The sequence below is a fragment of the Neodiprion pinetum genome, chromosome 7 (genome assembly GCF_021155775.2).
Source record: "Neodiprion pinetum isolate iyNeoPine1 chromosome 7, iyNeoPine1.2, whole genome shotgun sequence".
NCBI lineage: Eukaryota > Metazoa > Arthropoda > Insecta > Hymenoptera > Diprionidae > Neodiprion > Neodiprion pinetum.
The window spans coordinates 21652109-21664729 of record NC_060238.1 but is presented as its reverse complement, the minus strand read 5'-3'; the positions used below and the strand labels follow the sequence as shown (position 1 = coordinate 21664729).

The following is a 12621-nucleotide window of genomic DNA, read 5'->3' as shown; positions in this document are numbered from 1 at the left end:
TCCTCCTCATCAGACCTTTAATATAAAATTACCACAATGGCAGCAGCAATGCCCATAAACCCGAAACCCTTCCTTAACGGATTAACGGGTAAGCCAGTTATGGTAAAACTAAAGTGGGGCCATGAGTACAAAGGCTACTTGGTGTCAGTCGACGGTTACATGAATTTACAGCTCGCCAATACAGAAGAACACGTCGATGGCAATTGCACCGGAAGCCTAGGAGAGGTTCTGATAAGGTGTAACAATGTGATGTATATCCGAGGGGTAGAAGAAGAAGACGAAGAAGGAGAAATGAAGGATTAATTAAACTAAGGGATTAAGTTATAATATTGTCTTTTGTAAATGGATCAATTTCAAGGTACAATTCCTCTGTATTGAAATACAAATTTTTTAGTAATAATTAATATCATATGTAACTTTCTTCATCTGTCATCAACCTATCAATGTTGTAGAAAATTATGCCCACACCTTTGTTCCTTTTCACCTGTTTCAAATTTTATGCTGGTGATGTAAATTACTATACCATTTTTGGTACATTAGCAATTATTGGCTTGGGTCTGACCCGAAACACTAATTTTTTTTTAACAATAGCTCTGACGGTGTACTCTGTCCGAGTTCTAGAGTCGGACATACTCTTATCCACTACTTGATCGTTTTCATTGTAATGAATTTTTTCCAACACTGCAAATGGCTTATCTAGAGACGCCTCTTTACCATACAATATATGATGACCCACTATCAATATTGGAGTTCCAGTCTTTGTGTAATGTAGGTCACCAATGAATTGATCGTTCAAAGACTGATTCGTACGTGACTCCAGGTCCCCTTGAAGCTCAATAATGGCCCATTCGTTCGTATCCTCGCCATCTCTGAAAGTAGAGTTAAAAAAGTGATGTGTTTTCAAAGAGAACACTGCTTCACTTCCACGTTTACTGATCGGTCATTATATTTTAAATTATTGAGAATTGCCAGAAATCACGTGCTCCTAAATAATTCGAATGTGTTAATAACGAATATGGTCACTGGGTATACAAGTTAGCGAATGGAAAGTACTTCCTTAATTGTTGCTAACTTTTTTATCCGTATGATCATTGCACGCCTTCGCTCCCGAATGTATCAAATTTCGAATAAAAATTTATTCGATTAACTAGGAGAAAAATTGTCAAAAGTAAAAAGTATGCGTGTGTATGCACATAAACCGAAAACTATTCTTTGACCATAGAGTATGTACGGAATATGAGAGCGTTGCGATAATTAAGAACAGATGTATTACTGGCAGTTTCAGTTTATTAATTAAGCAAAACTTGACGACGAAACGAACCATAGGAAGGTTCAATTTTTAGAAATAAATCATGAGAAAGAAATGTTTTACAGTATTTATTACAATATTTATTTAGAATGTTTTTTGAACAACGGTTTGTCCGATCGAGTCAACTGCTATGTAAGATAGCGGTAAGATGTATAAGATATCTTACCGCTATGTAAGATGCGTAGTGTTTATGGACGTCAATCTAGCAAAGCACGTGTAGTTCGGTGACGCTAGCTAATGGTTATAAGCGACATGTTTGAGGAAAGTTGTTAAGTACTTTTTTCTAATTTAACAACTGTTGACCGTCGGTCCGATGTAAATATGTCAACCTGTAAGATACACAATTTTAAGCTATACAATCTTGAGCCCAAAGCCATCATCTGTTTGTGTTACGAACCGAAACATGGTCATCTGGTTCTTTGCAGGTTAGCCCCATGCGTATTTACATTTTTATTTGTTGAACAAAACGTCGAATAACAAATCACGGGTTTAATTTTTCTTAGACATTCCCAACTCTATTTCGAACTGCCGGTTTTGAAATCTACTAAATTATTCGAATGATAATATCGTTAAGTAATATCATTATTATTTATTTACTGTTTATTATTACCAGCTTTAATACATTTCATTTCCACCTATGGGATATAAAATATGTTCAACATATTTAATATTAACGTACCAGTCCATCTATTGAATATTTGATATCTGAAAGAAAATTGAAAGGCAATCAATAGGAATTGCGTTAAAAACTGATGTGTATATTTTAGAGAAGGCTGTTTAGAGATAAGAAAGCTGGCGAATCAGGCTCAATTGATAAATGTATCTTGCTAACTTTAAACACACAAAATCATATTTTCAGAAGCGACAACTCGATTGAAATATGGAATGTAAAAGAGGCGCCGTTCTTAGAAAGGACGATATTTGGTCACCCGGAAAGTTCGGTAGAGACTGTATTATGGGTGAGCAACAGGCTGTTCTCAACGGGCCTAGTAGGAATGGTAATAGAATACGACCTGGGAAGTTTGGCGCCAAAATACGAGGTAGCAGTGACCGGCGGAGCAGCATGGTGCATGGACGTGAATAAATCGAAAACACAGATAGCAGTTGGGACAGAGGATGGTTATATAAACACATTCAATGTGACAGATGACTACCTGATATACGATAAAATATTCGACAAACAAGAGGGTCGAATATTATGCATAAAGTGGGACATTACGGAGCAAATGATATTCACTGGGTCCATCGATACAGTTAGAATATGGAATGCAGTTTCAGGTCACGCTGTTCACAGAATGACGACATCTAGGAAAGAGGCGAACAAGGAAACAATCGTCTGGTGCCTGGCTGTGACCAATGACAATGTTGTTGTGTCCGGAGATTCCAGGGGGATTCTTTCATTCTGGGATCCAAACATGGGAACGTTGATAGAGTCTCACCAAAGTCACACTGCCGACATTCTCGCGGTCGCTATGAGCAGTGACATGAACACTGTTTACTGTGCAGGTGTAGATCCCACCGTTTGCACCTACTCAAAAATCACTATCAAGTCTAGCGGCAGATGGGTGAAAGGTATCGAAAGGCGGCTACATGAACACGACGTCAGAGCGTTGGTAGAATCAAACGGTAAACTCTATTCAGCCGGCGTCGACGGGCACTTGGTACAGTCTACATACCCACCAAAAACTATGATAAAGTATCCACCCATTTTACAGTCCCCCTGTGTCCTGATAAGTGAAATGTCAAGGTGCATACTATTGAGGTACAGCAACTACCTCGAACTATGGAAACTTGGATCGATTAGTAGAAAGTCGCAGCAGAATTTTCAACCTGGCACAATACATCAGCTCGAAGAAGAGCCGATCAATTTACTACAGCTAAGAACAAAGGCTAGTGAAAGCATAATATCGTACGCCATAACTAAAGACTCAAAAATGATAGCTTACTCAACGAACTCTTACATCAGGATTTTCAACTTTGATGTAGTGAATAACGACCCTGTTCTCTCACGATACGAGACCTCAAATTTGCCTGTGCACAAAGCGCACAAAATGTTATTCAGCCCTGATAATTCTAGGATCGTATTGGTCGATGGTAGCAAGACAGATAATGACGAGATAAAGATAATATTTATGAAGAATCAGGCAGGCTCGTTAAATTACGAAGGAACGATACCTGTTGGAAAAGAACTAGTCGATAATATTAATCTGATCTGTTTCTCGCCGGATGGCGTATACTTAATCTGTGCTGATTATCAAAATAACATTGCCATCTATCACGTCGGAAAAGATCTCAACATTCGTGCGCCTAAGCTATGGTTACTGCCTAGGTACAAATGCCCACCGACCGCGATGGCTGTACAAGAAAACACGTTGAATCTAGTTATTGTGTATTCTGATCACAAGGTATGTAAAACAAATGTCTGGGTGTTGAGAATAATGGCTGGATTACGCAAATAAGTCGTCAATTCACGCTATTTTATTTTTCAGATCGTCGAATACAGTATTACAGAAAAACGCTATACACAGTTTTCTACAAACTTAGAGGAAAAACTGCCAAAACAATGGCTTTCCCGGGCTATACCTATCAGTCATATAACATTTGATCCTAGGAACGAAAATTTAATAATAATGCACGACAACACGATGATCTGCGTTGTTGATAAGGCGAAAAATTTGCCTAATTCAGGAGCAAAAATTTTTAGATTGGATAACGGCGACTCTATGGATAACAGTAATCATGAAACGAATTCACATTCTCAAGGAGCTTTTCGAATTGTCAAAAAATATAAGGTAAGTTAAGGCTCATAGGTAATTAAACTGGAGACAAACATAGTGGATGCCTTATTGCATGTTTCCCTCTTATTTTAACTATCATGTTTATTCGACTTTCTTTCTGATCCATTATTACAATAAAGAATCATTTATATCGTGTATTGATTTGAATATCTTTGTTTCAGAATTTAGTACACCTAAGTTGGTTGGTCAATGATGAAATGGTAGCTGTTGAATTAAATCCGGTCAAATTGACGGAAAATTTACCACCATCTCTTAAACAGAAGCGATTTGGCATGTAGAGCATTCCTAAACACACTGATATCACATGTGCGACGATACACTGAACCAAGTAAAATGTAATTTTCAACTTTGACTTTACCGTCATTCTTCATACAATCCTGATCATTCCTAGTCATCTATTTCACATGATATAAATATAAAGTATAATTTGAACGTGACCTCCTAGTAAGTACGAACACGTGAATGACAAGTAAAAAACTAAATTCAAAAATTTATTATGTTGTCCGATGTTAATCAATTTGCAGATCTTCAATTTCGTATTGGGAAATTAAATGATCTTAGATGTGATCCAAAAATAGAGAAAGAATATCGATTGTTTATAAAAAATAAATTTTTATTGCATTGTTATTCGACTTGAGACAGTAGAATATTTAGAAATTATACATATAATTCAGGCTAGTTCTGTCACATGTTACAGAAAATTATTAGCTATAGTTTCACCGCCTATATATTCTGTCAGCATTTTGCCTAGCTATTTCAGGATTAAATTGCGAATTATATTTCTGTTGTATAATAGGTTTTGGAACTTCCTTCACTGCGGGTTCGATTGGGTCTCCGTTCAATTTAGCTAACAGCATCTTGGTCTTTAATTTTTCAGCATTTTCCCGTCTTAATCTCTCTGCTCTTAATTTTTCTAAATCTACACTAGGCTTAGGGGTAGGCTCCTCAGTTTTCGACCTTTTATGTTTTTTTGATTTCTTACTCTTGTGTTTTTTGTATCTCTTGCGATCACCGTCTCTAGTACACGATTCTAAGTCACTGGAATCGCGTTTTCTTTTCACAGAATCTGTAGTTTTTAATTTTTCTTTCTTAAAATTTGGTGACGATGTTGACGGCAAAGTTGAGCCCATTATCTTCATGTATTTCCTGATATCGTTTATCGGGTCATTTAGAAGTTTTGTTTTAATCCCGGCCTCCTCATATTTTTCAGTCTCAGAAAGCCTTTTTGGAAGTTCATTGTACCAGCTCTTGTTTCCAGTAGCTTCATTTGTATCTTGTCCCAAATAAGTCAAATATCCAATTTGCTTTTCATACTTCTCCTGTTCCTGCTTTTTCTCAATTTCATGATCAGCATTTGGTTTACTATAATCAGTTTTTCCATCTTCGATGTCAGCAAAAAAATTTACGTGCTCTAAGGGGGCTTCTGATGTTGTTGCTTCCTTAGCACCCTCATCCTTTCCATCTGCAACTTGACGACCGTCGTACCTCTGCCTTGCTTGGTCTCTGAGAAAATTCGTCCTAGCTTCAGTTTCCTGAAAAAATGATAAATAAACAATTGCCGATAATTTATTGTTCATTTAGAAATAAATCATGTTCTTAGGTTTTTAGAAATGCAAGAGACGCAAGTCAATGATTCTGTTATATATTTGGGTAATCGTTTTATCGTAAACATTAATTATATTGGTACAAAACCAGTTCTTACCGCTTTTTGGACCCGGGCTTTTATAGCCTTTTCTTCCTCGGCAGCTTTAGCTTCATCTCGACGTACCCTAGCAATGTTCTCTTTGGTGCGAACGTGCCATCTGCAGAATGAAATAACAAAAAAAAAAAAAAAGGAAATACCAACATTATAAACAGGTACTTAATTTAGATGGATCGAAGACTTTTAATCGTACTACTATGATTTCATCTGTAAACACAGCTAACAATAAAGACAAATAATTGTGTGACATGAAAGCTATTCTGTGGAGTAGCCAATCATACGTATAACCTAAAAGTAACAAATTTTTTTGAATCAATTTTGTCACTCACCGTTTTTTGGGTAAAATATTCATGTTGATTAGATTTTCAAAAACCTAACAATTATATATCTGCCAGCAGCTAAAACGGAAACGTTTGTATTGTTAGTCTTTTTTGAACAGTTCCGAAAATTGTAATATAACACTTCACAATATCAACGTTGACTGAAAATACATAAAGACGGCTAGCCTTATGGGGCTTTTCGTGATCGAAAATGGCCGACATGAATTCAATGTTAAGCAGCGCTCTCTGCGTTGTCCCGTACACGCGCAACTCAGTCCGGCATGCGATCTGTGAATAATGGCGACACGAACTGATGTTTCCATCGCTCACCGCGTGTACCCTGATAATGCAGAGTCGAATATTACTATGCCTTTGGAATGACGAACGAGAACAGACTGAACTTTTCATATAAATCCGTATGGACGCCGTCTACTATTCAACTACGCAAATTCATTTGAACTAAATTCAGCAATCTCAATCTAACTCTATCGGAGCGACAAAAATAATGTTATCTAAATAGATGCACAATAACCATACACCTGGGGTATGTTCCGATATACACTGCGAGCACTGTAAGGTGTGTCGTCAATTTAGTATACTGCGAAGCCGTTCCTGTATAGTTAGCTATACTGGTTACTGCTTAAAACGGAACGCAGTACAGTATACTGTGATCGACATTTTTTGGCGTTACTTTCATTTCATACATAATATTTGTTTCACATTGCAATAAACACAATTTATTCAAATTTTCCATTTTTGTTTTTAACGGCCGATATTTTTAAATGACAATATTCAATAATAATAATTATCAATAGTGGAAGCTGTTAAATTTCTGAACGCTGTTGATCACGTGATCAAAGCACTGAGAGCACCTTACCTCGAAAGCACCAGTGTTCACAGTAGAAAAATGGCGACGATTTATGACGTCATATATTTCCCTAGGATACCGCGACTGTATACTGTCCGTCTATAACGGAACGAATTTCTCCCCAGTAAGAGCACTGAACAGTGCTCGCAGTGTATATCGGAACATACCCCTGGTTTATTGTTAACAGTTAGAAACCTTTTCTTGATGCAAAGGATGATATACATAGTTAAAGAAGTTACTCAAAGAATGGAGATATATAGTTGTTCCTATATGTACATATGTTATGTAATTTTTACACATGTTTAATACTTAACTCGTACTGTTAACTGAAGGTAATAATATATATTTTCAGTCAACGCTCATATCTTCATTCCGAACGAAGATGCAGCTGACATATAAAAATAATTTCTCGACTCACGTTAAATTGCCGTGGTTTTTTAAAATACAGTTTATTTACAGCAGAAAACCCAGACCTTTCTACACAAAAGTACTACTTGTAAATATTTTTTGGAAATTAGGTAAGATTCGATTGTTACTAATGTTTAGTCCAAAAATGGATTTTCCTGATTCCGTATAACCAAATTATTATCAATTATCTACGATATGTGTCAAAAAAACACAGATGAAAGGTTGTAAGACCTTTTGGTAGCTTCAAGAGTGTTTTGCTTCCAACAATCCAAAGATTCTGATCTATCGCAGTATTTCTATAGATTTCCGCAAACAGAATTTACAAACTTTGCAGACTTAGATAGAAGAAGAATTTCACGGAGTGAAGAGGAGTCATTGGTAATACGACAATGAGTTACATTATATGTATATGTTAAAATTACAAAGAACTTGTCAGTAATTCATGTAATTTCTTGGTAATCATCCAAGAAATATACATCGTTGATGAGTTGTTCGAACTGCATCGGGTTCTGGTGGTGGGCTGATTGTCCGTTTTGGAGAAATATACATAGGCCCGTTAAATTCCAAGTGATACTCTTTCTGTGAAGATCGCTACCTAACAATGTTTGTTTTTGGAATTGGTGGCGAGGCGGACAACTGACGCGTAAAACGGTTAGTTATTAATACAAAAGTTAGTAATACAAAAAATTCTAGAAAGAAATACTGGGAATGCTATGCCGGATAGACAATTGAAATTGAACCAACTTTTTCGAAAAGTCGAGTTGTTCAATGAGTAAGGAGTAAAACTTTTAAATTTTACAATTCAGCGATTTTACTGTGTCGACTGCGAAAGGTCAAGCGAGGGAGAAAGATGTTTGAATTGCCAATCAATTGCCAAAGGTATGTGCACCTTGTTGACTTTCATTAAAAAACGAAATTTAACAAACAGAATGTATTTACGCGTGTATTCACTCTGACTAAACTACAGCAATCCGAAGATATTACGACTCCACATGCGTTAAGACATTATCGGAGCATGAGTTTTATTGGCAATGAGTTAAATTCACGCAAGATTAAAATTGTCATTTGAAAAACTACAATATGTTAGTATCTGACCAGTTAAAATAAGTTCACTTATGCTCGTTTCCACACCACCGCAAGCGGTAGAGCACTCGGCGCGTTTTTTTTTCACGTGGTATCCCCAGTAGGCCTATTCCACGGAGAATACTTGCAAGATCGATTTTACGTTCTTCGAAAAATTGCGAATGACTTTTTTTCACATGTTAATTATAGTAAATTATTTTTCCCAATTACTTTGTACTCGCATCCAACTTTTTTAGTTGAATGTACTCGCATATATTCACACTTTATTCGAAATTTTTCAATCTATATAACCCGATGAGTATTGATTATTGATGAAAGATGACTGTTTTAATTATGGATGAAAGATGATTGTTTTAGTTATGGATGAAGGATGATTGACTATGGATATTCGTGCGCAGGTTTTTGTTTCTTATGAGGTATGAGATAATCACTAAAATGGAGAACGTGGTCAATTCGCAAAACAATTAACCACTAAACCAGATCTAAGCCTAAAAAATGAAAAGTTAATTTTTTAGTATAGTCAATAAAACTCAGTTAGCTGGAACAGATGAAAATATAATTAGTGACATATGTAGATATAGACAAAAATATAATTAATTTAGATAAGTAAAAAATATAAAGACAAATTAATTAGCTGAAACAGACAAAAAGATTGACTGGCTGAAATAGACAGAAGATTCGATTAGCTGAAACAGATAAAAGGTTTGATTAGCTGAAAGAGGCAGAATATTTGATTAGCTGAAACATACAAAAGGTTAGATAAGCTGAAATAGACAAAAAGATTGATCAGCTAAAAGAGGCAGAATATTTGATTAGCTGAAGCATACAAAAAGTTAGATAAGCTGAAACAGACAAAAAGATTGATTAGCTGAAAGAGGCAGTATATTTGATTAGCTGAAACAGACAAAAGGTTAGATAAGCTGAAACAGACAAAAATATTGATTAGCTGAAAGAGGCAGAATATTTGATTAGCTGAAACAGACAAAAGGTTAGATAAGCTGAAACAGACAAAAAGATTGATTAGCTGAAAGAGGCAGAATATTTGATTAGCTGAAACAGAAAAAAGGTTAGATAAGCTGAAACAGACAAAAAGATTGATTAGCTGAAAGAGACAGAAGATTCAGTTATCTGAAACAGGTAACAGGTTTGATTAGCTGAAACAGACAAAAATATGGATTAGCTGAAATAGACAGAAGGTTCGATTATCTGAAATAGATAAAAGGTTTCATTAGCTGAAACAGACAAAAGGTTTGATTAGCTGAAACAGACAAAGGTATGGTTAGCACAATCACATGAGTCCATACATTGCCAAAAAATGGGTCGAGCCCAACATGATATTCGCTTTAATATTTGTTGCTTCGATTATCAATTGGATTGATGAATAACAGACATTCTAAATTGTTTGAATTGACATCTCTTTCTGCTTTGATTTATTAAAGTGAATATCTTTTTCGACTGAACACTCTATAGTTCTCAGTGCATTTGTTAAAAAATTAGTTTTGTTACCCTGAAACAGAAAATAATACGATCAGTTAAACGGGTATTTCTGTACACTTCAGATATATTTCATAAATACTTACGCCAAGATTCTCCACTGTATCAGTCTACACTACCGAGATTTTTGTTTCTGCGCGTTGAGCGTCGGCTTTCAAATGCTGCGCTTTATTTCATAACTGAAAGGTATCAAGTCCACGCGCAAAAGGCGCTGTGGAACTTGAAAAGTTTATTATTCGTCAAAAAATTAACCGAACAGCTGAAAGATCAGCACATCGGGAGTGCGTAACTTTTTTATATACTGTTTGCAAGCTCGACGCGCAAAAAGGCGCGTTGGATTTCCGTTCTTAGTTTACGCGCAAAAGGCTGCGTCTAATTCTCGTGATTAACCTACGCGCAATAAGGCGCGACAGGTTAAACTGTCAAAAATTTGTAATATCTGGGACTTGTCCCAAAAATTCTGTGGAAACCCAATCCACATCTGTATCTTTTTGCATTAGATACATTGCTATGCAGATTGTTGTTCTCAGATTAAAAATCGAATCGAAATTCGGAGAGAGGTTGGAGGGTATGCATTATTGTGTGGCGTGACGGTCGGTGGTCCTCTTCGACGCGAAGACTTCGAGCTCAGCATCTCTCCCCATCTAGCGTACCACGGAACGCGATAGATGGTCCAGAGATGCGTTTTGCCCATTCAGACGATCACAGAAATGAATTGAATGGAATAATGATCGGTAATGACCAAATAATTGAATTGAATAACGATTGAAAAATGGTTGCAGAGTGACAAGAAAATGTAAATTTAATCTTGTTAAAATTCACATGCTTAAAAATGGCCCAGAGACTCGAATACGGAGTCTTTGGGGAAAGAATCTCTGTGATGGTTTGACGCTGTGAATTACAAAAGTTAGTAACATCACGGTACATCGCGACCTTCCTACCCTTACCCGTTTCCCAACGGAACCACCCAACGGAAAAGGGAGACTCACACACACATGCATATACCCCGCGACGGATCCCAAAACGTCCATCTACCTACCCGGTTACCTATATTCGATCTAAACGATTCTCCATTTTTTCCAACACACATCATTCTTCATCATTTGCGCCGTGGTCGCTGACTTACGTTTTTGTTGGTTACCTGTTCGGAGCAAAATGTTTTTGTATCGTAGTCTGCCTACTCATCGTCAGAATGAAGTATCGCGGTTGTATCCCGCCACCCGTAAAACTGTATGTATTATCTTAGTAAATTTTGGCAGACTATCGGTACATCAACCTTTTGTAAGATGGATTAGAAACATCCTGTACGTTAATTCGTATTTTTCTAAGCGAGCTAAACCTGCAATTGATTAATACTTGCTGGCCGTAAAAAAGTTACAAATGATTCGAGACATAACAGGCAGTTTGATTAAGTTACATTATGCCAGACTTTGGAATTTTATCAATCAAACAATCATATGAGTACGATTAACCAATAGCTGGAATATATTCAAATCTCAGGTGATGCCACCGCTTAAACGACATCATCGGTAAATTCAAACGTAGATTATTACATCAGTTGCGAAACACAATTCGATCTCGCGAGTGCCGAGTAAGCGATGGTTACCTGTCGCGATGCTCATTCCACTTTTAGCAACGTGCAAAATTTCTATCTTCAATTAAGCTACGGTAAATTAAATTGCGAAAAAAAAATTATTCGACTGAAAGTCAAGCACGTTGCGATCGTGAATGAGCCTATCCATGCAGCTAAAAAATCGTAGATTTGTGTAACAGTTGTTACCGCCACGCCACGTGACAGAGGAATCCCAGGGAAATACCCGTAACCTGACACATGCAAACTCACCAACGTTGCCGAGCAATGGAGAAGTTACTCGGATGTCTCTGCTTAAATCTGGAATAAACAAAAAAGAAAACTCGAATTAATTTAGCAAGTTGGCTTTTCAGTTGTCAAATCAATTATTACTGGTGTCTACAACCATATTTATTGACAAGACTGAAGCCGTCAGCCAGAATTAACAGCCAAACGTTCTCGTGTTTATTCGCATAAGGTAGTGAAATCCGAAAATCAAAATTTTGTGAAATACCTCGAATCCCCGATACTTTTATATAATTATTAGGATAAAACAGTACCGCATTTTTCTATCTCCAAAAAATTTAACACATTTGGCTACTAACATTGGGTGGTAGCTTCAGCTTAATTGGGTATTTGCATGATTTTTATATTTCTTAACTTTTGATGTTTTTCGATTCTATAAATTTTTTTAGAATTTTTGAAAAAAAAATATTTTGTTTTTGTTTATAAATATTTAAATAATTTAATAAATAAAAGTGGTCCTAAATCACATAAAAGTCACGTGACATGAAACGGAATGTGATTGGTTTGACGTCATTGTGCTGCTACTGGCGCGTTTATTTGAATCCACAAAGAGTAATGTACAATATTTTCTAGCGCTAAAAAAATTTTAAGTAAGTTTTTTAAACTTTAAGTTTGATACATTGTATAATTAATGTCAGACTTCGGTGAAAATAATTAAAATAGAAATCAATTTTTGTGTGGTGGTTTTTTTTTTTTTAACTCACACGGATAATTGTGTGGAGGTTATGATCACGTCAATGTTATTATACTAAGAATGTTAAGC

The 12621-nt window shown here is 36.2% G+C and overlaps 4 protein-coding genes across 4 annotated transcripts; 2 read left to right on the top strand and 2 right to left on the bottom strand.

Annotated features, from left to right (window-relative positions):
• Positions 1-36: 36 nt before the first annotated feature.
• On the top strand, positions 37-404 carry SmF (small ribonucleoprotein particle protein SmF). The gene has a single exon (XM_046634565.2). The coding sequence runs from the start codon at positions 37-39 to the stop codon at positions 301-303; it is 267 nt and encodes an 88-aa protein (XP_046490521.1). The 3' UTR covers positions 304-404.
• On the bottom strand, positions 352-1222 carry LOC124222988 (chromosome transmission fidelity protein 8 homolog). Its single transcript, XM_046634564.1, has 2 exons — positions 1073-1222; positions 352-869 (listed from the first exon to the last, which is right to left on the bottom strand). The coding sequence occupies exons 1-2, from the start codon at positions 1090-1092 to the stop codon at positions 518-520; spliced, it is 372 nt and encodes a 123-aa protein (XP_046490520.1). The 5' UTR covers positions 1093-1222; the 3' UTR covers positions 352-517.
• Positions 1223-1393: 171 nt separating this feature from the next.
• On the top strand, positions 1394-5491 carry l(3)72Dn (UTP4 small subunit processome component l(3)72Dn). Its single transcript, XM_046634562.2, has 4 exons — positions 1394-1734; positions 2169-3714; positions 3799-4101; positions 4269-5491. The coding sequence occupies exons 1-4, from the start codon at positions 1631-1633 to the stop codon at positions 4383-4385; spliced, it is 2070 nt and encodes a 689-aa protein (XP_046490518.1). The 5' UTR covers positions 1394-1630; the 3' UTR covers positions 4386-5491.
• Positions 3770-6327, bottom strand: LOC124222987 (leukocyte receptor cluster member 1 homolog). Its single transcript, XM_046634563.2, has 3 exons — positions 6139-6327; positions 5810-5909; positions 3770-5639 (listed from the first exon to the last, which is right to left on the bottom strand). The coding sequence occupies exons 1-3, from the start codon at positions 6159-6161 to the stop codon at positions 4824-4826; spliced, it is 939 nt and encodes a 312-aa protein (XP_046490519.1). The 5' UTR covers positions 6162-6327; the 3' UTR covers positions 3770-4823.
• Positions 6328-12621: the final 6294 nt, after the last annotated feature.

Coding starts and splice junctions, on each gene's coding strand:
- LOC124222988 (XM_046634564.1), bottom strand. CDS start 1,092: ATGATCATACGGATAAAAAA. Junction 870..1,072: donor ATGATCATACGGATAAAAAA/GTTAGCAACAAT, acceptor CTCTACTTTCAG/AGATGGCGAGGATACGAACG.
- LOC124222987 (XM_046634563.2), bottom strand. CDS start 6,161: ATGAATATTTTACCCAAAAAACG. Junction 5,910..6,138: donor AATATTTTACCCAAAAAACG/GTGAGTGACAAA, acceptor TTCATTCTGCAG/ATGGCACGTTCGCACCAAAG. Junction 5,640..5,809: donor AAGCCCGGGTCCAAAAAGCG/GTAAGAACTGGT, acceptor TCATTTTTTCAG/GAAACTGAAGCTAGGACGAA.
- SmF (XM_046634565.2), top strand. CDS start 37: ATGGCAGCAGCAATGCCCATAAACCCGAAACCCTTCCTTAACGGATTA.